Source organism: Lupinus angustifolius, chromosome LG03, assembly GCF_001865875.1.
Source record: "Lupinus angustifolius cultivar Tanjil chromosome LG03, LupAngTanjil_v1.0, whole genome shotgun sequence".
Lineage (NCBI taxonomy): Eukaryota > Viridiplantae > Streptophyta > Magnoliopsida > Fabales > Fabaceae > Lupinus > Lupinus angustifolius.
Window position 1 is genome coordinate 7039834 of NC_032011.1, and position 26502 is coordinate 7066335.

Genomic DNA, 26502 nt, shown 5'->3' on the forward strand with positions numbered 1-26502 from the left:
CATACATGGAGGATTCATAATACAGGAAAAAGATGTACAAACTGATAGTATGAGAATTTTTTATGTTGTTATTGTATCATCTACTATTCATTTTTAATTATTATTAACTTTTAATTAAAAGTAATATAAATTTTTACACTTTCAATGCATAAATATTATATTCTTCATAATAATTAAAATAATCAATAGTATATTTGACACTATGACTCCATTACTAGGACATGCATGCTCCACTGTCGTCACGAAACAACACACAATTCCAATAACAATGGAAGGTTTAATCGTCTAATTTAAATATCACGGTTCATTACGTGGTCATTACACTATAATTGTTTGCTTAATGTATTTTTTGATATAAAGTTTCCATAGTGTATTTAATTATAATTTTAATACATAGTGTAAAAGTATTTACCCTCACTTCCAATCATACATTACTAAGTTGACAACAATATTTAATTCTCATAATGTATTAAATTGCAAATTGTATCACACACAATATTGCATTTGTGGTGCATGTAACCGCTTCATCCTCCATTTGTGGTATTACATCTAACTGCAATGACATAATTGCATTTGAGTCATAGTGAAACACGTCAAATTTAGAAACTTTTATAGTCACACAAATGTTCATAATACTATGACCATAATCCACATCATAATAACCATAATGATGATCCTGACAACAATTTAAAACATCGATAATTACCATTATAAGAAAATGAACAGAAGAAAAAAAAGAATAGCAGCAAAAAGGTGGGATATGCTTTCGAATATAACGTCTTCAGTGAAGTATCTACAAGTTTGCACAATTGTTTTATTTGGCAGTTGCATGATTTGGGGAATCTATTCACTCTTCAGGAAAATTTATTTGAGCATAGTTAAATGATTCATTCGTTTAACCTACATATAACATTCCGAAAGTTCATAAGTCTTATAATAATAGCAGTTTGAAAATTGATGAATATTGCACATCCTAATATCTGATTCTTAATATATGAGCAACAAATCATGTCTGATATTCTATTAAATTTTGCTTCGGAGCTTGCACTTTCTTTATTAAGATTTGCCATGTATGTTGACAACCTCACAAGTGAATATTGAACATGCCAAACTTGGAAGTAATTGAGTGAAAAGAAAGTCACCCTAATGGCATAAAGAATGTGTTTGTGGTTTGAGAAGATATGAATGAGATGTAATGTGACATTTAGTACTCTCTATCACATACACTATGTAATCGATTAAAAATTTCACATTTATTATAACTTTTATATAAATAATAGTTCCAACAATGTTATAAGGGTTGTTAAACTTGAATACTAATAGACAAATGAATAAAACTACTTCATTTCAGCATTTTTATTCTTTTTGTTTCTTTTTTATTTAATTTCATTTCATGATATTTTTCGTTTCAAAATCATGGTTCGTTTTTTATAAAACGTTGATTCCGTGAAAATCAAGTTTCGTTTTGACAAACTTTGGTTAAATTGTTTTAAAAATTAAGGTTCACATATATTGGTTGTCCTGTGATGATCTTCATTTAGGTTACCTATAAATTACAAAAACATTATGAGAGTTGAATTTTAAAAGGATTTTAAAAGGAAAAAGAGAAATGTAACCTCCACTAAATATATTTCCTGACACTAAAATATTATATTTTTCTTCCTTTCATTACAAAATCTAATCATAAACAAACTGATGTACTAATAAGGTATTAGTCCGGTGATGTTAAGAGTTTGATTTTTGTTACCAACAAGTAGGAATGACAACGGGGCGGGTTGGGGCTGAGTTTGAACATACCCAAACTCGAACCCGAAATTCAAAACTTGAACTCGAACCCAAATTCAACGGGGTTGAAAATAAAGATATTATCCCAAACCCGGACCCGAAAATTATAAATGTACTAAGAAAAATATTATATCATTTTCGTTTCATTTTTTCTAGCATTTCTATTTTCTCTTGTATTATTTCATTTTTTTATGTTTGAAGATCTAATAGTATGTAAAGTAAAATTAGAAATTAAAAACAATACACATGATTGAAATTTCAATTTTAAATTGAATTACATTACTTCGGGACGGGTTCAAGTATTTGCTCTACCAAACCCGAACCCGAAAATTAAACCCGGGTAAAACCCACGGGTTCAATTTGGGCGAGTACCCACGAGTTCGATTTTCATTGTCATCCCTAGTAACAAGGTGTTGGTCTAGTGTTGTAAAGTTCCGCTATATTCATAGGATGACCAAAAGGTCAATGATTCAATTCTTGGGAACGATACTTGTTGGGATGAACAATCATGCACTCTGAAAGAGATTATTTCCTCACGGACATCTTCTGTCCCAAAAGATAGTACTACACCATGTGATATTACATGTTATTGGTTAGAAAAATATTTATTTATTAAATTTTTAACTTAAGTATATTTTTTCAATCAACTATAATCAATTATTCATAAAGTGGCATACTATATGGATAATAGATGTGCTTTCCAAAAGAGTGAAGAAGTAAAAAAATTGATTTGGATAAGTCATGATAATTATTTGGCATAAAGTTTTCCTAAGTTGTATTAATCTACGTGCTTGATAGTATCATCTAACAATTCTATTTCAATCGATATTAATTAAAAAGTCCTAATAACTAACGCTTTAAGAGATACAGCTGAAAAATAATGACCGTCAACTGAAAAAAAAATACTAAATTTGACCCTTGTAAGTATATTAATAAACAATTTCTGTACTTTCCAATTGATATTTACCCTCTAATTTTTTAACCACTATATTGTCCCATTAAAAATTTCTATATATCATTAATTAAAATCAGGACTTTAGAGCAAAACTTCTTTAGAGTCAACAAGTAAAAATATACCAAATATATTATATTTAGAGTCAACAAGTAAAAATATGTTAAATCGTTAGATTAGAAGATTGGTCCACTATACCAAATTTTGTTTTCTCTTCTAAATCCCAGCTAATATTCAAGAAGAGTACATATAAAAAATCCACCACCTAGGCTAACCAATATTAATTTTTTTGAATGAATGGATAAAAATGACTAGCTAATTAATGAAAATCTTTGAAACCTGATTTATCAATTTTTCTATATAGCAATAAATTGATATTCTCAATAGTTTACTTCGTGACCTGAATTACAGACTTCTTAATTTTGGTGCAGAGACTCTTTTTTTTCCACAATGTTGAGACTTTTTAATTTTCACACATATAAACTACTTTTTTGTTGGATTTTTTTCAACACGCATTTTAATATATGTATTTTTAAAGTTTGTTGTAGTATATGATCTATGTTAAGATTATAAAATACATTAGTAAAATTATAAATTCGTTCATAAAAATTTAGAAAGTTAACACTTACCTGTTCTTTTTTAGTGCTAGTTTCGAACCAAAAACTGGGTTGGAAAACATATTCAAATCTCTGCAAGTCACATAGGAAGTGGCGGATCTTGAGATAAAGTTTAGGAGGGGCAACATTATTTAATTACATTTTATAAGTTAGATTAATTAAATAATAAAAATATAAAAAATATATCTTCACTTAAAGTGTTATTCTTTGGTCTTTTAAAAACTTAAACTTATCAATGATTGAATTAGTGGTAAAAGTTTCAGCTTTTCCTTTTCAATATAAATCATCATATTGTATAAGAATTTCATATTCTATCTTACTATATAATTTTATTTAGGTGTCTTTGCTGAAAATGATCTTTTTTATAGAAGTTAAAAAATAATAGTTAAGATAGGACATATAAATAGATCAAACAAATAATATGTATTATTTTTCTAATATTGTCAAAGTTGTACTTAGTTTGGAGATGGTTCATAGTATTTCAAACATGAATGACTAATGTCATCAATAATAAAATATTGATATTGACATCTCAAGCTAATCTTTTTTGCTCATTTAAATATATAGGTTAGCATAGGTTATCAATATTAAATGATTTACAAAAATTCATTTGATCTTTTTGTTGAAGGAGTATGTGATGTTTATAATCTATTTCATAAATATAAAATCATTATGAACGCAATTGAAATAATATTATTATTATAAGCAATATGAACATTTATATATGTAAGAAAACTTGATTCATTATTTATAATTTTTAGAAGTATCATATAAATTGAAGAAATAAAAAATATTTGAAAAAAATAAATAAGTAAAAATTCAGGGGGGCAATTGCCCCCCTATCCCCAAGATAATCCGCCACTGCACATAGGAATCTGGCTAATAGTACTTACCTATTCTATAAATGGAATAAAATTGCATAAAAATTACCAACAATATGGAGTAGTAAATTGAGTTTTTCATTCTAATAGTATAAGGCTTGCTAGATCATGAGGATAACCAAAAGATTAAAGATTCAATTTCTGAGAACAACACTTATTGGAAAGGATAGTCACACATCCCGAAATGGCTAATTTACTCGGGCTGTAGAAAAATTTAATAAAAAAACATATGCATGAAATTTTATTACTGGAAAACATTTTACTTTCATCTTCTTGTTTTTAAATGTATCTCCTAACCAATATTATTAAAATTGTACCGATTAATAAACCGGTCAGAATATTGGTATAGTGGTTCGACTGGTGATTTACTAATTAAATTGTATGCCGGTAAAGTTAGATATATATATATATATCAACATTAATGTTGAAAAATCAAGAAGACAATAACAATTTTTATGTATACAATTTGTTAAAATAAAAAATATATGTTTTAGAAGTATAAAAATGTACTAGTTGTATGCTTAATCCTCCATAACAACATTTTGGTAAAAATAAGTCATTTTCATTTTCAAAAATAGTTTTAAATGAAACTTACTAATAGGACAAGTACGTGTTGGTGCAGCAAAAGCGATCGTTGTGCAGCGTTGGCTACAAACAATCAAATAAAGTGCATAGAATAAATAGAAGAAAAGAAACAAGAGAATTTGTTAACGGAGTTCGGCCAATTTTTCCTACGTCCTTGGGAGTACTAAATGTCTACCAAGATATTATTAGAGAATAAAGATTACAAACTCTAACACACCCATGGGCCCACCTGCCCATGGAGTGTTTCTATTTGGTGTTTATATATGGTGCCTATTATAACAAGGGACTTGAGTCCAATATATAATATTGACTACTCTACTCTATTCCAATACTAGATAATGTGAGATTAATACAATAACATATTTCAAGCATCCACAACAATCTTCATCTTGATTGAAATAGAAGAATATCTGACTACTTAGGAAATCTACACAAGAATCTCAACCTTAGCAAATATATGACTCCACCTTGCTTAATGCCTAATTCTCTTTAACAACTCCTCCGTATAAGAGTTTGCTCCCCTACAATATAAATTTTCTAAGTATCCTTGACGATGTTACCAAGAGCCTAACTCTCCAAACTTATAGTGCAGATTCCCGTACCGCCATCAAATGGAACACGTCACCTAACCACCTATTGTTAGGAAGTCTTTCGATATATTGTAACATCTACACAAAAGTTCACCAACAATCATCATCTTCAATACTCAGTCAAGCTGAACCTTGGAGCTTCCTTGGAAAGCCTCGACTACTACCACCATTGTCTACTCTGACAATACTAGTTCATAAGAACTATCATACTCCACCATAAGGAGTATATCCATAACACACACCTTGCGTCAATGTTAACTAATGTATGTGTCACATCCTTGCATCCAAGCCAATGCCTATATCACACCCCTACATCTCTACCAATGTTCGTGTTACAATTTGCATCAAAGTCAATGCTCATATTACACCCTACATCAAAGTTAGACAAGGTCTCTCTGCTTTTGTGGATCTGCTAACAATTAACATTCTTCACTATGACGTCTTAGACACGCCATTAGGATATTCTACTTCTCAGCTCAAATGAGAACATTCTCTCAACGTCTAGAGAGATATTATCAACACTTGTCTCTGGGTCAAACTCAACACATGAGTCATTATCTTTACCTTGATCCTAACCTTGTAAATGGACTTCTGGGGTTCTGGATTAACATATATCATCACCACCACAGCTCCACCATGCTTTCTTCTCCTTCAACTCATCTACTCTATATTTGCCGGTACTTTTGACACACCTTGTCTAACCATCACGCCTTCATCCTCTTTAGCCATTATCTTACGTCTAGGTTAAGAGTTCTACCAATTGGCTCTGATACCACTTGTTGGTGCAATGGAAGCAATCGTTGCGCAGCGTTGGCCACAAGCAATCAAATAAAGTGCATAGAATAAATATAAGAGAAGAAACAAGAGAATTTGTTAACAGGGTTCGGACAATTTTGCCTACATCTCGGGAGCGCTAAGCGGCTATCAAAATATTATTAGAGAATAATGATTACAAACTCTAACACACCTATGGCTCAAGTGCCCATGAAGTGTTTCTATTTGGTGCTTATATCTGGTGCTCATTGTAACAAGAGACTTTAGTCCAATATATAACATTAATTACTCTATTCTATTGCAATACTAGACAATATGAGGCTAATGCAATAACATATTTCAAGCATCTCAATAGTACGTTTCAATTGAAAATCGGTCTTATGACCAGTACGATTCAGTTGAAAATCGATCGTATGACAGGTTTTGGTCGGTTTTTGACCAGTATAATTATATGACTGATATAATTATTATCCTATATTAATATTGAGATCAATTTACTGATTTACTAGTTGTACCAAATGACGCTAAACGATTTTTATAACACTCCTCTTAACGGATAAATGATTCAAATTCTTCCCCAAACTTATTCAACAAAATGAAGTTACTCTTAGGGTAGCTTCATTATTTTTGTCTAACATATATGGTAGAAAATCACATCGTTGTCTTTTCATGTGGGAATGGACATATGATATGGCAAACATAATTATTCATTAAGTAACGTTTTACACTAAAGTTGATAAGTGGCTACTTTTATTAACCATAGGCCATATGACCCTATCATATTTTGCTTGACACATCAAATGTTAATTATGTATTCCTTTTATTATGAATTAGTTTTTTGGTACTATCAATAGTATTTTCTTATCTTTTAGGTAAGAAACTAATTTCTCTCTAGGTATGTGATTGTCTTTCCTAATAAGTGTCACTCACTGAAATTGAATCTTTTATTTTTTATCATCATAAGAATCTAACAAGATTTTATATCACTAAACCAACCCCACATTATTAATAGGTGAACTATTGATGAAATTAATAGTTAAAGAAAAGCTAACAATTTTTGTCATTAATTATATGCATTATGGGTATGCTTATTAAAGCAGCACACGAAATCTATATATTTTTTGGATCTAAAGAGAAATAGAAAAGTCATATCCATCATGTGATTTATGATATTTCAATATCCCAAACCCATATTCTTCGATTTGGCACAGGCGCACAGCATTAACATCAACACTTATCTACTATGAGGTCATGCAATTTTTTACATCTAAAGCAAACACATAAAGTGGACCATGAGAAAGTAACATTATTGCAAACTTATCAAGGAAAGTGATATTAGGCTAATATGATAATAATGACGAAGGTAGATTACCAATTCCAATATTTGATATTCCACTGTATCCCAATTCAATCAGAAAATGACAATTAATTAAATTTTTTTATGAAAATAGAAAATAATTTATTTTTTATTATTTTATTGAATATGATTGACTTGAGACATGTGATTGTTCAGATGAGTACAATTGAAAACAAAGTTTAAGGACATTGGAAACATCACATACAACACAAGCATAGGGAAGAGGCCTAGTGTCCTTTTTATGCAAACATAGCAATAAAAATGGTTAATTTTATAAGGTCTCAATCAATTTAAAGGACACAAATTTGGTTGTTCAGTAGGGACTTATATTGATTGATACACCTATAATATCCATTTTCTGGCTCTTTTGAGTGGCGCTGGAGAGTTTGGTGGAAGTTAGGCAAAGGAAACAGTTACACTTTTATGGCACCCCTTGGTGATAAATCACATTGACACACCCCATCGAAACCCATCATTCATTTTCAGATATTAGTCCCTTTCCTTCTCTTCTTTACCCAAAGCTTGAAATGGCAAAACGGGCCGCCCGACCCATTTAGTATGTGCTTGTAAATGCATGCAATAATTTAAGCGGGTCGGACATGTCATTCATTGTATTGTCATTTTAAAACGGGTTTATGGGCGGCCCATGGACATTGTTGAATAATTAAAAAAATAAAAAAATCATATAATAAATAAAATAAAGTAGTTGAAGATAAAAAATTAACAAAAACTTTGATATTTTATATGAAGTTGATCAAATCACATTATATTACAATTTTTTAAGGATTAAAAATCACATTACATAATAACTTATTTGAAATTTTCTTAATTTTTCTTTAAACATTGTTTGTGGACCGCCCACATTGCCCAATGGAAATGCCCACAGGCTTGGCGGACGAAACGAGCAGGGCGAACCGAGCAAATGGACAGAATTTGCATGCCCTGCCGGCAAAAAATTGCAGGCTATGCGGGCGCGCCCGTGGGCAATGCCCATTTTGCCATCTCTATCCAAAGCACTCCACGTACAAAAATTAGCGAGAAGTGATTAAAAAGTTGGAGACCTAAAATAATAATCAAGTTTTTATAAGGATTAATCCATTTCGGGGTATGTGAATGTTCATTCCAATAAATGTTGGTTATAGAAATCGAATCTTTAATCTTTTGATCATCATATAAATCTAGCAGAACCTTACAATATTAGACTAACACCTTTATTGAATCATAAATCATATCTTTGTTGATAAAACATTAACATCTAAGTTATTCTTTATTATTTCTCTAAGTTTTTTTATGGACCAGCTTCCATTTGATGTAACTTTGAAAAGTTAGAGACCTACACAAGCACTATTTTCAAACCACCTTCACATATACAAGTTACACAAGCAACTAACTCACACTGATACACCTACATTTTCACAGTTGCAACTACTTTTGCTAAAGAGGCTCATTTATTTGAGAATGGTTCCTCTCAAACATTGAATCCTCCACACTGAAATGTGAGGTAGAGATAATAAAAATAATCTAGCCCTAAAATAATACAAAATTTAGAACCTTATATTCCACCCCATATCTCAGAATCTGGTCCCCATTTGTATTCATTTCAGAGTCATAAGTCATATAAGTCTTTTAACTTCATTTTTCTTCTTTTAAATAGTTTGTATTATGCTTTTGTTGTTTCCATTTTATTGGTATCTAACACAACCCACCTGGCTGATATTTCCTTCAAACCCAAAGTTTTCAACTTTGTTACACCCAGAATCATATCATATACCATATGATTAAACAAATAACTCTATATCTAATGGTTTTTATGTCTTAAATCTTGATCCACTATGTCTCTTTTTGGAGCCATAATCATATGATTAAACAAATATAACTCTTTGTTTTCCTTCCATCTCAAGAAACTCTCCGTTCACCCATTCATCACTGACGTACAGCTACTTCCCACTACAAGTACATAACTAAATATTGCTTCTCTCAAATTGTAGGGAATTCTCTCAAGTAGTATTCTTTGTGTTTGTTTTGTGTTCAATGTGGGAAAAAAGTGCTTTTAACTAACCAGCTGTGAAAAAAAGCTTGTCGGTTGTGTAGTCTACACAAGTCTTTATCTGAAAGCATTGCATTAAGACATAACAATCACTTTTGGCCTAACAATTACTCTCATCTTCCATTGGTGGAACAAGAAAAATAAACATTTGGAATGAGTTTCATATTTGTTGCACCTTCTTCTTCTTCTTCGAATCTCAAACATACCCTTTTGATATAAAATCTCAAATCCTATCACAATGCTTTACTTGCTTATATCTTTTGTATCCTTTATCATCCTTTCGAAGTCCTTTACCAATAAGCCACTCAATGAAGTGGATAGAGGGACAAAACTAGTTTCATCTTGGTTTTTGAGGAACATTCCAATTTTGTTACTTTCTAGGCTCAAGAAAGGAACCATTTTTGCTTTAAAGATTTCTCATTTTCATCTGGGCATGCCTTTGAAAAAGAAGAGTTTAGTGTCTTATAATGAGGAAGATGAAAGGAACAAGTTTTTTTGTCTCTTGGATTTGCCTGATTTGGCATTGGATTGTATCCTTGAGAACCTTTCAGCTTCTGAATTATGCAGTGTTGCAACAGTTTGCTTTAAACATTGTTTGTGGACCGCCCACATTGCCCAATGGAAATGCCCACAGGCTTGGCGGACGAAACGAGCAGGGCGAACCGAGCAAATGGACAGAATTTGCATGCCCTGCCGGCAAAAAATTGCAGGCTATGCGGGCGCGCCCGTGGGCAATGCCCATTTTGCCATCTCTATCCAAAGCACTCCACGTACAAAAATTAGCGAGAAGTGATTAAAAAGTTGGAGACCTAAAATAATAATCAAGTTTTTATAAGGATTAATCCATTTCGGGGTATGTGAATGTTCATTCCAATAAATGTTGGTTATAGAAATCGAATCTTTAATCTTTTGATCATCATATAAATCTAGCAGAACCTTACAATATTAGACTAACACCTTTATTGAATCATAAATCATATCTTTGTTGATAAAACATTAACATCTAAGTTATTCTTTATTATTTCTCTAAGTTTTTTTATGGACCAGCTTCCATTTGATGTAACTTTGAAAAGTTAGAGACCTACACAAGCACTATTTTCAAACCACCTTCACATATACAAGTTACACAAGCAACTAACTCACACTGATACACCTACATTTTCACAGTTGCAACTACTTTTGCTAAAGAGGCTCATTTATTTGAGAATGGTTCCTCTCAAACATTGAATCCTCCACACTGAAATGTGAGGTAGAGATAATAAAAATAATCTAGCCCTAAAATAATACAAAATTTAGAACCTTATATTCCACCCCATATCTCAGAATCTGGTCCCCATTTGTATTCATTTCAGAGTCATAAGTCATATAAGTCTTTTAACTTCATTTTTCTTCTTTTAAATAGTTTGTATTATGCTTTTGTTGTTTCCATTTTATTGGTATCTAACACAACCCACCTGGCTGATATTTCCTTCAAACCCAAAGTTTTCAACTTTGTTACACCCAGAATCATATCATATACCATATGATTAAACAAATAACTCTATATCTAATGGTTTTTATGTCTTAAATCTTGATCCACTATGTCTCTTTTTGGAGCCATAATCATATGATTAAACAAATATAACTCTTTGTTTTCCTTCCATCTCAAGAAACTCTCCGTTCACCCATTCATCACTGACGTACAGCTACTTCCCACTACAAGTACATAACTAAATATTGCTTCTCTCAAATTGTAGGGAATTCTCTCAAGTAGTATTCTTTGTGTTTGTTTTGTGTTCAATGTGGGAAAAAAGTGCTTTTAACTAACCAGCTGTGAAAAAAAGCTTGTCGGTTGTGTAGTCTACACAAGTCTTTATCTGAAAGCATTGCATTAAGACATAACAATCACTTTTGGCCTAACAATTACTCTCATCTTCCATTGGTGGAACAAGAAAAATAAACATTTGGAATGAGTTTCATATTTGTTGCACCTTCTTCTTCTTCTTCGAATCTCAAACATACCCTTTTGATATAAAATCTCAAATCCTATCACAATGCTTTACTTGCTTATATCTTTTGTATCCTTTATCATCCTTTCGAAGTCCTTTACCAATAAGCCACTCAATGAAGTGGATAGAGGGACAAAACTAGTTTCATCTTGGTTTTTGAGGAACATTCCAATTTTGTTACTTTCTAGGCTCAAGAAAGGAACCATTTTTGCTTTAAAGATTTCTCATTTTCATCTGGGCATGCCTTTGAAAAAGAAGAGTTTAGTGTCTTATAATGAGGAAGATGAAAGGAACAAGTTTTTTTGTCTCTTGGATTTGCCTGATTTGGCATTGGATTGTATCCTTGAGAACCTTTCAGCTTCTGAATTATGCAGTGTTGCAACAGTTTGCAAATCTCTCAGAGATAGAAGTAGAAGTGATTACTTATGGAGGAAACATATGGAGAGGAAATGGAGTAAAGTGATTGGTGATGCTGCTTTTAGACAATGGCAATGCCATGTTGATTCTAGAAATAGGGAGAATATGAAGAAGTTCTTCAATCAAAGGAATAAGAAAGGAGTATTTGCTTTCCTTTATGGTTTTGACCCTTTTATATGGATGAAATCAAAATCACAAAAGGTTAGGGAATCAAGGAGTTCAATACCAGATGATTCAATCATGGCTTTGTATCTTTGTCTTGAGAGTGGCAAGTTTTGGTTCCCAGCTCAAGTCTATAACCGTGAGGTAATTGATTTTAGATAGTTAATAGTGTTTTAAATTGCGGTTACGGTCATGATTGCAGTCATTGTGGCGGCCATTACTGTTTGAATTATTTTATGATTAAAAAATATTTTTCAAGTTGATGCGGCCCGATACAGTCTGATGCGGCTTAATGTGGTTTGATGCACCCAAATGTGGCTCATTGAAGTTGTGTTGCAGCCTGATGCGATCACATCGTTGTGATTCAGTGTTACGGTATGATGTGGTTGCCGGGTCACCACAACTACAATATTGTGGTCACATCACGTGATGCTGTCCGCCACTTAAACCACTGATAGTTAATTATCTGGTTTATGATATTGTTAGTAGGTTGTTTTGCTTCTCTTAATCACAATGGTTAAAAATTACTAATATTCAGCACAGTAATTCTTTTCTTTTTGGGTACTTTATGTTGTTCTTTCAAACTTAACTTTTTTTCAGAATGGTCATGCTGGATTCATGCTCTCATGTTATGATGCTCAACTCTCCTATGACTCTAGAACTGACACTTTTCAGGCAAGGTATGTGGAAAAGTTGACTCATTCAAAGTTTAGCTTAGTTTCCATATGGCAGTTGGCAACCTACTTATATGTTTACCTGCCCTTGTGTCCCCTTTGATTAGATTTTGAATTTTTACCAAAATTAGCAACTTAACTTTGACTATATTGAATGTTTTCTATATGGTCATGTTATCATATGTCATACAGACACTGTTCAAGGTTTCAAATAGTAGAAACTTTGTCTCAAAAAACAAAACTTTTAAGTCTTTAATTTAACAAGTGCATCAGTCTCCTAGAAAAAGTTTTTATCAATGAAACCTTAGGATGATTTGTAAGTGGGTTATTTTTATTTAGTATTAAGAGGAATAAATGCATTAGGGAGAAAGTTTATGTAACTCATAGTGTTGAAAATATGGTAGAATTGCACCTTAGTTTGTTTGGACATATGTGGAAGAGATTATTAGACACTCCAATAAAGAAAGTAAATCAAATAGAGGTTAGTTCAATTTCTAGAGATAGGGGAGGCCAAGAAAAAACATAGACGAAACAATTAAGAAAGATATTGAAATCAATGTTTTGTCAACAAACATGATTTATGATTGAGTATTATTATATCATTCGATCCATGTAGCCGATCTCACCTAGTGGGATTAACTCATGGTTATTGTTGTAGTAGTATTAGAAGGATTTACAGAAAAATATAACAAAATTCATAATTTAAAGCTATGATAAGCTCACCCCTCTCTGAACATCAATATATCCATACTTTTCTTGCAGGTACTCACCTCATGGGAGATGGACAAGTGAGGAAAACATAAAATGGGAGAGGTTGAGAGTGCCACCAATAGGCACTTCTCCACATGTTCTTCATATATCTTACTGTTTAGAGGACTTAAGACCTGGAGATCATATTGAGATCCAATGGAGAAGAAACAAAGAGTTTCCTTATGGTATGTTCCATACTTGCTGGGCTCTATTAAAAGCTTAAATCCCCTGTTTTTTTGTATAACTAAGGGTATTCTTTCACCCAATGGATAAGGAGCTAATCCCCTTTAGAGTGTGTATCATGCTTTAGTTGTATCATACTTCTGTTGTGAGCAAATATTCATGTTAGTTTTGTGATACTATAATTGATTATCTCTATGTAATAACTTTTGTTGAATATTTTATGATAGGTTGGTGGTATGGTGTGGTTGGTCATTTGGAATCATGTCAAGGTCATGGGAACCATTGTCATTGTCACAATGATGGTAAGAGAACACACTTGTACATTTTTCAAAGAGTGGGTTTTCATGGTATTTTATATTGTAGCAGACAAAACTAAACAAGGTTCTTATAATACCTTTATAAAGTTCAAATCATGGGCATAGTAACTCATTTTCTTATAATCACTTCTAGAACTACTGGTTTTACAAATAGAGATATACAATCTGAAAGCATTGATCCCCTCATCTAGTTGTGCTAATTTGCTACACACAGATTTAGAGCCAGTTTGTATAAGTTTTTTCTTATAAAAAAATGTTTTTTATTATAAAAAATCCCTTATGGCATTCATACGCATGTTTAGATGAACTTTTGACCAACAATGCTTTGGTCAAGTGGTGTAAGGCCCCATTGGATTCTGGACTAAAAGTTTAAAGGTCCGATTCATGGGAGTAACACTTATCCAAAAAAAGATTAGGGAATACCCTTGGTTATACAAAAAAAAAAGGATTAGCTTTCGCTAAAAAGGTTTACCTGAAGAGAAAAAGCTGAAATTCAACATAAAAAGCCACAAACATTTTTGGAAAATCATTTTTTTAGACAACAAACTGACTATAAAAGTGTTGCTGACAGATATGGTGATTTTGGAGTTCAACCAATACACCCCTGGTTCCAGATGGAGACAAACCATGATAAACAGGAAGCATCATAGAGAACAAGGCAATCAAATAGATGGTTTTTATGGAGGAATCAGGAAGCTTGAAAGCAAGGAAGAAATTTCAATGTGGAAGAATCTTTGGCCAACCAAAGTTGTTGAATACTAATAGCTTAGAAATTTGTAAACTAATCTGTCCCCCCTTCCCAAAATGTGAGGGTCTTAAGGTTGAGTTTGGCATTTGATGATTCCTTGCTAACAAAAGGCATAGACTTTCTAACAAAATGTGAGTGGTTGAATTTTCACAAACTCTGCAACATGCATACCATGAGATAGATAATAGTATAAAAGTTACAGTTTTTTAATTGACTTACTAGCTTTACTTGTTCTCCAAGAAAAAACATGTCTCCAAGGATCAACAGAAGAACTCAGTGTGTAGTTTGTTTATCTGAAGCAGAAGAAAGATTCATTAGTTCCTTGAAAGTTGTGGTTAGTTTTAAGCTGGTAAAATTATGTAGCAGTTTGGGTTCTAACAAAAACTTAAAAGACAAGATAACACTAGGTGGTGACTTGACACTTGAGAAAGTTGTGGTTTGTCATTACATGAGTGGCTCTTGTATTATTTCTTTGCAGGCCATTTTGGCATCTCTGATAAAGTCCATGTTGAACTTTTAGTCTTTAGACATCTATTATGGTTTGATCCCAAGGGATTTAGAGGTGGATTGTACATCAGAACAATGTTTTAAATAAATGTTTCGGTTGCAGTTTTGGCAAATTCCAAAACCTTACGTTTTGGACAATTGGGAGTATTTCTGGTCAATAGAGATACAATTGCAATCACATACCCAGATTGAAGACGTTGGATCAAAGGACAAGGAAGCTTAAATGCTACTTCAAGGAGGCACCCTTGTGCTGCCATCATTGTAGCATTCGTGGCATAGTGCAAAGGACTTGGAATGTGCAACTTATTCATACTCTTATGGAGGGAAACCAATGCTAGACTTCTTGACGAAACAAGGTGCTAGTATGACCAGTAGAAGTATTCTTTATAGGTAACAATAATTTAAGGAGAGAAGAACCATACATATTTAGTTTGAGGAAATACACTTAGATTTCAACCAACCATGGTTTAAAAATTACATTTTTTTCTTTTGAAGTGTTTTTTCCTTGCTGTATTGGTACAAGATAAATGAAAAAAAAACATTAAACCACTTAACCTACGGTAGAAGTTGTCAGAAACAGAACATTCAAAAGCCAATCACTTATTATTTGTTTTTTAGTGAAGAGGTGTTTGATTGTCTAAATTATTGTGTGTACTAATTAAGACTTTTAAAATTTTGTAAACCCTAGTTAACCCACATAAAATTTAATGGTGGTCAAATCAATCCCTTATAACCATATATTTTTAGACATTTTAGTCTCTACTAGATATCATTTTGACTCACTTTCAACAAACATATTGATACCCATGAAAATTTTGAGGAACCAAAAATGAATATTTTTACCTTAGTACCTTAACACAATAGTTAACATTTCTGATAAATTAAATATTAAATACAAACATAATTTACTGCACAGTGAAAAACTTGAAAAGAAAGAACTATTTATTATACAGGTACTTCAACATTCTTCATGTAATAGCAAAATTATTTATTAAAAAATAAGTAAATTATAAATCTGATATTGTCTGATACTATTAAAATGTTTTTCTTTCCCTCTCTAAACACCCAAATCATAAGAAGAAGCATTTTAACAGAGATAAAAAAATATAACACACAATCAGTTAAGAGATAAACATAGCACTCAATCCTCAATCTACCAAGTGAAATTGTAGAGAAAGAAAAGATAGCACGTGAATTGCATAGAGAATAATGGAAAAAGGCATGATGGGGAGAACTTTTTTCTTCCCTAGTACAATACATCATCCTTTACTTACGGTGAATTTCCAATTCATGCTTCACTATGTAATGGAAATGCACAATCCTTAATCCTCAATTATAGCCCCAAAACGTAATTGTGGAAGAAACAAGAAACAAAGCCCATATACAGCAGCATTGATTCAGCATGCAAAATTTGAGCAGAACCCATGTCCAAGGAACAAGACTTCAATTCTCCTTTCTTAACTTAGAATTGGCAGCATGGAAAACTGGAGCAGAATAAGGTCCAAGAACAACTGAAAGAATATATCTGGCATATGCATATATAAAGTGGCATAACAAGGGTTACACAGGGCTTATATCTACCCGACCTTTGTGGAGTTGAAAAGCTGGGGTTATCCAGCTTCCGCAGCTGCATTGTATGCCTGTCCAATTGAAGTATCCCAAACGTGCATCACAATGAACACAGGACAGCTTTCCCTCCAACGCGCCTTCCTCGACTGAGTCATGAGAGATATCAGTAAAAATACTTATGCAAGGCAAGAACCTTTTTGATAATTTATACATCAAATTGTTTATGATACCACTCTTGTACAAAATTATGAGAACCTTCAGCACCAAAGTGGAATATGAAATCATAGCTGGTTTCGAAAATAGACATCATAGTATTGTAGTTAAATATTTTCTTACCGGCTTTCATCCATCTTAGAGGTTCAATAAATATGGATGAACACTCATATTCATTAGACTTGTCAAAAGGGTTGCCACTTCTCCGCTTGTGCCACTCAAAGGATGTCTCACCCTCACCGGGAGTATGTTCTACCACATTTTCTTGCAATGCAACCACCCTACGGCACTTCTTACATCGATATGTTAGTCTACGCTTATTTTCTACCTTGGTAGCTTCTTCCACATCTGAAGAAATTTGGACAGGCATGCCGGGGTCTGCACCAAGTTTAGAACTGTCTATTCCTGACCCACAGAAATGATCACCTGAAAAACATGACAGTCATTTCTTTCCTCGGGTGACATAAATAAGTAGTTGACCTCATTCTCTATGTTAAACAAAAAGATTGTTTGAGTACAAAATTGTACATAAATATCAAAGTAGCTGCTGGTAGAAATAAGTTAACATGCAAACAGGATACAACTATGTTAGAAGTTTAATCCATAAAATAAAGAGAAATGGGGCATTACCAGATGAGCCATATTATCATAGTTCATTAAACCTTTTCTCAACCCACTTCAAAAAGAAAGAGGACTTTAAACAAAATGAACAAAACAACTTAATGATTGAAAAGTTGTATTATTTTATGATTGAAGCTAAGGGTGACTGTGAGTCATATTAAGATAGCCTGACTTAATCTGATCATTAAAAGTATCACTAAAACACGGTAGAATACAGCAAGACATGAACTTTCAATAAAAACAAAGGCCTTTCCCCATTAGATGGGTGCAACAACATGAATCAAACAACACCATTATGTTTTGTCATGAACCAAGTCTTCAAAAAGGTCATTTCGATCTAAGTCATTTTTTATGATATCACCTAGATTTTTCTTGGTCTTCCTATATCACTAACTATCCACTTGATCCACTTTTCTTACCGAATCTTCTATGAGTCTTCTATCTCACATGGCTAAACCATCTTAAGTGAGATTCTATCATCTTCCTCGATAGTTGCTACTCTTACTTTCTCTGTAATATATCCATTGCTGACCTCATCATGTATCTCCAATTATCCATCGCAGTATCCTCATCTCTATGACCTCGGGGTTGTGCTCTTGTTGGCTCTTTACAACCCAACATTCAATACTATAAAGCACTACAACGCTACACGTCTCATAGATGTTCAGTAAATGTTTCCCTTAAGCTTGAGAGGCCCCTCCCAAATACAAATAACACCTGAAGCATTATATCATGGTTTACATCTCACTCTAATCCTCCACCCTTTTATAAGAAAGATCACAGACATCAAAATCATGCAACTAATGGTATGATAGGAAATGGACTAGAATTCAACAAGGAATGGTAAATATGATCCCTTCTACTACTCATATCAGAATGATATGGGTTGTAATAACAAGAGTGCAAAAAATAAACTAGAAAAAAAGAATAATAATCAAAGGCCTTTGAGAGACACTGCTCTCTCCCACTACTTTCCCCTCCAATCAATTCTCACTTTCCCTTCTTTTCCCCTCTTTTATCAGTTTGATCTCTTCTTTTACTAATAGAACCTTTCTGTATGCAACCCATGCATCCTGCCACATCTGCAGGTTACCCCCTTTACCAATCTCCACATGAAAGATTAAGAAAAGTTAACACAGATATTAGCATGCGAAAGTTTGACGCTCGACCCTTGAATGTGACCTTAGAGACTTGCCTCTTAATAATGCTCAAATGTACTTGGTCTGCTTCAAGAAGACAAATTAGCTCTACTAGTTTCGTTAGGTTCCTTTTTATAAATGCTAGCAAAGATGATTTAACTGATTTGATCAAAGAGACTTTGCATAGGATTGTATCAGACCATTTCCCTTGGTTCTGGAGTCAGCAGATACGAAGTAGGAACCTACCCCTTTCTGCTTTCAAAATATGTGGCTGAGTCATCATACCTTATATGTTTGAGAGGAAAATTTGAGGTTTTAAATTTAACAACAAACTAAAGATCCTCAAGGAGAAGCTAAAGGTTTTTAATTTAAGAGAAAACCGAAGACCCTCAAGGAGAAGATAAGAGTTTGGAAAAGGAAGCCGGTGGGGATCCTACATTCTGAATCGAACAAAAAATAACTATTAGATATATAAAATCATTCATGTGCTTTCACTGAACAACTTAAGCTTTTGGAAGAGTTGGTTCATAACAATAACTTCTTAGAAGAGATTGATTCACTAGATAGGTTGAAGTTAAAGAGGGAGAACTCTTCTGAAGATAAAACGATAATTTATTGTTTGAGAAATTAGTTGGAGGAGATTTATCTAAAAGAGATTAGTTGGTAGCAAAAGTCTAAATCTACGTGGACTAAGTAAGTGGAAGCATATACTGAGTTTTTTTCTTCACAAAATAGGGAGATTGTATTAATGAAATTTGACTAATGAGAATAGAACAAGTGTAATAGCAGAACTCCCCAGCCAAGGAATGACTCCTAAGTCCTAAGGCCCCAAGATATAAAGGCTGAAAACTATATCATATCATGAACCACCCCCTACGGAATATTCCCTTTTAATCAGATTGTATCCCCTTTCTCTCTCCATGACTTGCTTTCCCTCCCTCACACACTCGGCAGTCAGCACACACCTGCCATCTTAACTGCATTTGGACCTTGGGTTTAGGCGTAAGAGAATATATACTTGTAAGGCCTTCTTTCTTGGCTCAGCCTCAGCAATCTGAATCGTGTTTGCATTCACGGTTCTATCAATTAACATGATATCTAAGCCCCTCTTCTATGTTCCCATAATCTACATTACTGCATTTATATTTTAGGTGAATTCTATCACACCCTAAAAACCCCCGAGAAGTGAGATAAAGTTATCATTTAAAAAATGGTGAAGAAAAAAAGTGAGTTCCCTCATTTCAGTGATGAGATGCGATAAAAAAAAGTAAGGTGTATCATACACCCCAAAAATATGAAGTATAGTATAGAAGTAACCTATATTTTTTGACATCAGTAGGAATGACTTGTTTTAACAAATAATCATTGTCTCCCTATTCTCTGTCATGCCATCTGAAACTTACGAGAAGCACATAAGGAACCACAGCAATAGGGGTGACAAGCAGATGAAGTCATACCTAGGATTTTCAGACGAAAGCGCTTGTATATAGGGCTGGAATAATCAACCTTGAAGCCCATCTCCTCAAACATTTTTAACTAAAATAGGAGAACAAGAATGATAAAGAATTTCATAATTTGGATTCGTACGTATATTAAGTTATAAAAGATATCTGTGCCACCACATAAAGTGGCCTTGGATTGTAGCACACCTGCTCTAAAAAACCATCATTGGGGCAAACAAATTCACAGCTTTTCCGTAATGATTGAAGGGCATCTGCAGGTATGGGAAAAGACAGAAAAATCAAGAAAAAAGAATAATATGTAAGTTCGAGAAGCAGATATCTTTCAATTATTTTAATTAAAAAATAAATAAAATAAAGAAGTTTAGACCATAATAAAAATGATACTCATTAAAATGATACAAAAAAACTTAAACAAAGTATGGATAAGGATCTGTTGTCCCAAAGCCTGTTCCAAACCAATTATATTATGCCATGTCAGTTAAAAAAATTAAATATTCATAATTTATCAATTTTCGCTTCATTGTGATTGGTTAGGGACAGGGTTGGGGTCAGCAAATCCTCATTCATAAAGTATTGGTTCACACCTTCTTGAGATAGATGTTCAGTTCTCATCAAATATGCTGTAATAACTGCCGCACTGCAAAGAATACACAAAGAAGGGTGCAAACCCTTAAGACTAGGCAGTACAAAAAATTGGAAAATAAAAGCATAATGTAAGTCTGTTCAAGAAAACTTCTGAAAATAAGAGTCAGCACTCAGAACTCAGAAGAGAGCCAGAGAGGCAAGAACTTACTACATAGTTTTACACAATTAATTAAACATGCTTAAAATCAAATAAACTCTAAAAGAATATCCAAAGTAATTTCAGCTCTGGTGATAAAATTAAATTGACGTGTTAAAAACCACAGCATGATTGAGAACAAATTCAGAGAAAATATGAGGTAAATTGAAATTTTACTAAATGGCAAAAGGGCTCATATGCAAAACAAGATAAAGTAACCAACTCATAACTAACTCCAGGAGCAAACCAACTGAACAAATTTTCTAGAGAAGAAAGGTTTTTCAATTTACTACATCGAGCAATCAATGATATGTACAATGGGGACAAGACCGACATGAGAATACAAGATGAGGTCTCAGAAGATTTTTCAATTGCCATAAGACTACATCAAGGGCAAACATTGAGCCCCTACTTGTTTACATTGGTCTTGGATGAACTTACTAAGCATATCCAAGAACTGGGTCCACAATGCATGCTTTTTGTGGATGGTATTATCTTAGTGAGAGGCTCAAAAGAGGAATTGGATGGAATGCTAGAAATGTTAAGATAAGTTTTAGAAGCACATAGCTTTCATATAAGTCGAAGTAAGACGGAGTATATTTAGTTAAGTCTAGTAAGATGCAGACAAACCTTTCCCTAGAGGTAAAGATTAGGGATCATATCATACCACGAATTACTAGGTTTAAGTATCTTGGCTCAATCATACAAAACCATGGGGAAATTGATGGAGATGTAAGCCAAAGGATTCAAGTGGGTTGGATAAAATATCAGAGTGCTTCAGGTGTTATATGTGACAAAAAAGTATCACTCAAGCATAAGGGAAAGTATTATCGCACGACTATAAGACATACAATGTTATACGGAGCTAAATGTTGGATGGTAAAATGTCAACAAGAAAATAAACTCTATGTAGCATAGATGACTGTGTTGCATTGGATGACTAGACACACAAGACAAGATAGTATTAGAAATAAATGCATTAGGGAGAAAGTTAGAGTAGTCCGACTATAGAAAAGATGGTAGAATCGTGTCTTAGATGGTTTGGACATGTGTGAAAGAAATGGAAGCTAGTCCAACTCCTACAATAATAGGGAAAGCACGAAAAACAATAGGCGAAACAATTAGGAAAGATTTATAGATTAATGTTTTGTTAATAAACAAGATTTATGATAAAGCATTATGGTGTCGTTGGTCCACGTAGCTAACCTTACTTAGTGGGATTAAGGTTTGGTTGTTATTGTCACGATAACCAAACTCAAACCATAACAGATTTGATCCAAATTTAAATGTAGTAAATGATAAAAGGTTACATATAAAGAACAACTTTAAAAATACATTAACAATACACTCTTTTCAAACACCCTTGGATACACTATTATTGAGTGGAGTTCATGTACGAGGCACTAAATAGAGACTAGAGTCATGTGGTCTAATGGGTGCCTGGTGAAGTTCACTTAATAATAAAGGATGTGTTAAAAGAGGGTGTTGCTAGCATTTCTCCTCAAACGAACTAGTAACTACCTCAGCAAACTAACTCAACTTATCTCTAACTAATGGTAACCAAATTCTAACCTTAAAGAGTAATGATATTCTCAACTTATCTCTAACTAATGAGAGTAAGAGTCTAAGAGCCATTTTTAAGTGTTAAAATACATGGGTCTAACTCCGTTCCAAAAGCTAGCTTATGGTGGAGGTGCCCAAGCTATTAAAAATGGCTCTTAGACTCGTTTTCTCAACCAATTGGACTTCAATGCTTCCACACACCACCAAGGAATGACCCATCGGAGTGTGGAATTTTCAAGAATAAACATATGCGATACAGCCCACCATCGGATAGGCTATGATAGAAGAGCATAACTCCACCAAAAAACTAGCTATAGGATGGGGTTTATTCAAGTTATTATAAATGGCTCTTAACTCGTTTTCTCAACTGATATAGCACTTAGATACTTTAACAACAAGCCAAAACACTATCTTCCAGATTAACCAATATACTAACATAGTAACAAAGTAGTAACTAACTGCAAAGTAAGAAAATTAATTCAAAATTGAGCATCTTTGATTAATACCTTCTAGAAACTCCAGCAAAACAGTGGACCAAAACAGAACCTTCCTTCCTACTCCGATCAATGAAATCGACGCAATCCTCCAAATAATCCAATAAATCTTCGTTCTCAGTATCCTTAAGCGGAACCGCCATCCTAACCAGCTTCAAATCGTTACCAGCATACTCCAACGAGTATAGAAGCTTCTCCGGCAACAAGGCGGTTCTGGCGCCGTCATCAGCGGCGGCTCCGACGTGGAGGTTGTTGATCTCCTTGGTAGGGATGGTGAGGCCGGTACGCCATTCGGAGAAGAAGGAGATGGAGGCGGAGCTGAGAACGGAGAGAATGTGAGTGATTGAAACGCTGCCGTTTTGGAGAATCTCCGCCGCGTCGCCGATGTTGCCGATGAAGAGATTCTCTCGAACAAGGTAGGGCATGGCAGTTACTTCTGATGAATTTGGATTTGAATTTTGGGGAAACTGATGAAAAATGAATTAAGGGATGGGAAGAGAAGAATAATGGTTGTGTTCTCCACTCTAATCATACATCCAACTTTTTTTGTCTTTTTTGAAAGACATGTGTAAGGATGAAACTATATAGAGATAACAAATTATAAAATGTATTTGTTTTTAAATGTAACATATTATATATATTTCCATACAAGTTTTTTCTTTTAATATTTATTTGAATTTTTCATTATGAGAAATTAAATATATATATTTATCGATTTATTTATTTTTCTTATTGACACAGACGTTCATTGTAGATGAGTTTGAATCATACATTATTCAGACTGCATGAATTCACATCATTGTTTCATTTATGGACTTGGATATATGCTAAACTTGTGTGGATTCTCTTGTGATATGCTATCAATGCATCTTTAGGTACTTAATAGATCTACGAGAATTAGAGATTCAAAAAATATTAAAAATAATTATTAATTATTATGCAACTGTGAATTTGTTTTCTATAATTTTATATGCAATAAAAACATATGCAAATTAAAATATAATTTAAATTAATTGTTTATCGCAATTCTTTTTACTCATATTCATATATATATATATATAGAAATTTATTTTGTAAGAATTTTTTAATCAACATACCATTATATTATAAATTAGTAACATAAAATCAATACTTAGTAACATAATATCGTATTAATATGATATTACAGTTATGAATTAAAAATATAACATCATAATTATGATTTGTTTGATATTACCATGTGTATTCCTTCACCTTTTGGATAAAAAACTAATCTCTTTTGGGACATATGATAGTGTGTCAAAAATATAGGCTCTCATCTTATTAGTTGTGAATTTTCACGAGTTTTAGTACTCATTGTTTTTCAATTCATGATAGAAGGGTAAATTTGGAATTTTTGATGATTTTCTTTCTTTCCTTCATTATCTTCCCAAATTAGGGCTGGAAAGTTTTCTGTGAGACTCATATATATTTTTTCTTCCTCCCTATTTAATTTTGGAACTAAAGGGTGAAAAATGAATTTTCCTCTTGTTTTCTATGCAACCAAATATAGTGTAATTCTTGTTCACTTATATAATTTTTAATAAAAAAAATTGAAAAAGCTAAAAATACATTGAATGAGAAGTGTACCTCGGAGATTTCATATGAGTTTTGTTTAACGTAAACTGAGTTCAACAATTGAATATCGTTATTTATTTAAGATTCGTGTGAGTTTAGTTTACGATCAATATGATTATAATTCATAATATTAGGAGAAAAACTCGGTCAACTTAATATGCTAACATATTGTATAGTATAAGTTTGAAAATTATACAGTCAAATAATGAAAAAAAATGAAATTAGAGCTTAAGTTAAAGGATATATAAATATATTATTAAAACTTGTGGTTTAAGTTATGAAGTTTTATTACTTATATCTAACTAGTTTTCCATACTTCCAATACTCAAGATTTTTAATAAACAATGAATCATATCTACTAGGTAAAACTATACACATGTGAAATGCAAAACATAATTACGTCTTATACATATATTATTTAATTTCGAGGAAAATAATATATCTTCTACACTATAGGAATAGTAACATGAGTTATAATTAATGATTGATTTACAAGTAATATATGTCACTTTTTTTAGATTGGTTAGTTAGTTTTGTTTCCATATATGGCAAGTATTCAAATGGTAGTTTTGTTAGTTAAGTGATGAGTTACTATAAATAGTTTTGTATCACTTTGATTGAATACATAGTGAAATTCATTGATAAATTCTTCTTCTTATCTTCAACTAACATACACTTAATCCTAATCCATATTTTTCTTCTGCGACCTTCTTCAATTTCCAATTATTCTTCAATCTTCTTCTTCTTCACAATGCAGGGACACTAGTTTTTCTCCAACAAAACTGGTATCAAGAGCATTAGGTAGATCCGTCACTCATCATTCTCCACACTCTTCTTCTTCCGCGTTCTCATCTCAATGGGCCACACAAGCGCAAGCTTTCCAGCTAGCCTACCAGTTCTTGATGGAAAGAATTGGAACAGATGGAACATTCAAATGAGAGCAATCATGGGATTTCAAGAAATTGCAGATATTGTTGAGCTCGGTTATCCCCAAGTTGAAGCAGAATCAACAGAACAAGAACGAGTGACATACAAGGAGAACAAAAGGAAAGATTGCAAGGCCATGTGTCTTCTACATCAGTGTGTTGATGAAGCACACTTTGAGAAGATTGCCTCAGCACAAACATGACAAGAAGCATGGCAAATACTGGAAAAATGCAACAAGGGAGCAGAGCAACTGAAGAAAGTTAGACTCCAAACTATGAGGAGACAATATGAATTGATGCAGATGGAATTGAATGAGAAGATTGCCCAATTCTTTAACAGGATAATTTGCCTCACAAATCAGATGAAAACATGTGGTGAAAACATAGTTGATCAAGCTATTATAGAAAAAATCCTAAGAACTCTTACCCCCAACTTTGATCACATAGTTGTTGCTATTGAAGAATCAAAGAGACTTGAAGATCTAAAGCTGGAAGATCTTCAAGGGTCCCTCGAGGCTCATGAGCAAAGACTCATTGAGAGGTCAACTGAGAAAGTTAGCCAAGTACTGCAAGCTCAGACTTTCAAGAATGGGAGATACCTTGGTAGAAATAATAAAAGAAACCGGGGAAGGGGGAGAGACTACATGGGAAAGAACCTTGGCAATTCAGGAACTCAAGATCAAGAAAGAACTGATCTTGATCAAGCATTAGGTTACTCAAAGAGAGGAGGTAGTAGCAATTGGAGAGGAGGAAAGAAAAATTGACAGAAGGAGAGTAAAATGTTTCAATTGCAGTAAGATGGG

The 26502-nt window shown here is 33.0% G+C and overlaps 2 protein-coding genes and 2 long non-coding RNA genes across 4 annotated transcripts; 1 reads left to right on the plus strand and 3 right to left on the minus strand.

Annotated features, from left to right (window-relative positions):
- On the minus strand, positions 9541 to 9864 carry LOC109343298. Its single transcript, XR_002107190.1, has 2 exons — positions 9735 to 9864; positions 9541 to 9700 (listed from the first exon to the last, which is right to left on the minus strand). It is a non-coding gene; the product is annotated as an uncharacterized LOC109343298 (long non-coding RNA).
- On the minus strand, positions 11336 to 11659 carry LOC109343299. Its single transcript, XR_002107191.1, has 2 exons — positions 11530 to 11659; positions 11336 to 11495 (listed from the first exon to the last, which is right to left on the minus strand). It is a non-coding gene; the product is annotated as an uncharacterized LOC109343299 (long non-coding RNA).
- LOC109343297 (F-box protein At2g26850-like) lies at positions 11457 to 15144 on the plus strand. The gene is made up of 5 exons (XM_019581525.1): positions 11457 to 12299; positions 12756 to 12835; positions 13592 to 13764; positions 13990 to 14064; positions 14651 to 15144. The coding sequence occupies exons 1-5, from the start codon at positions 11622 to 11624 to the stop codon at positions 14839 to 14841; spliced, it is 1197 nt and encodes a 398-aa protein (XP_019437070.1). The 5' UTR covers positions 11457 to 11621; the 3' UTR covers positions 14842 to 15144.
- LOC109343300 (dual specificity protein phosphatase 12-like) lies at positions 16582 to 23720 on the minus strand. The gene is made up of 6 exons (XM_019581528.1): positions 23190 to 23720; positions 20924 to 20976; positions 20526 to 20590; positions 20334 to 20412; positions 17240 to 17542; positions 16582 to 17049 (listed from the first exon to the last, which is right to left on the minus strand). Exons 1-6 carry the CDS (start codon positions 23600 to 23602, stop codon positions 16895 to 16897), a joined length of 1068 nt encoding a protein of 355 aa, XP_019437073.1. The 5' UTR covers positions 23603 to 23720; the 3' UTR covers positions 16582 to 16894.

Excerpts from the sequence above, each read along its gene's own strand:
- LOC109343297 (XM_019581525.1), top strand. The coding sequence starts at position 11,622 with ATGCTTTACTTGCTTATATCTTTTGTATCCTTTATCATCCTTTCGAAG. Across the intron at positions 12,300-12,755 it reads CTCAAGTCTATAACCGTGAG|AATGGTCATGCTGGATTCAT; the intron begins GTAATTGATTTT and ends ACTTTTTTTCAG. Across the intron at positions 12,836-13,591 it reads ACTGACACTTTTCAGGCAAG|GTACTCACCTCATGGGAGAT; the intron begins GTATGTGGAAAA and ends CTTTTCTTGCAG.
- LOC109343300 (XM_019581528.1), bottom strand. The coding sequence starts at position 23,602 with ATGCCCTACCTTGTTCGAGAGAATCTCTTCATCGGCAACATCGGCGAC. Across the intron at positions 20,591-20,923 it reads TGAACATCTATCTCAAGAAG|ATGCCCTTCAATCATTACGG; the intron begins GTGTGAACCAAT and ends CCATACCTGCAG. Across the intron at positions 17,543-20,333 it reads CTTTCGTCTGAAAATCCTAG|GTGATCATTTCTGTGGGTCA; the intron begins GTATGACTTCAT and ends CATGTTTTTCAG.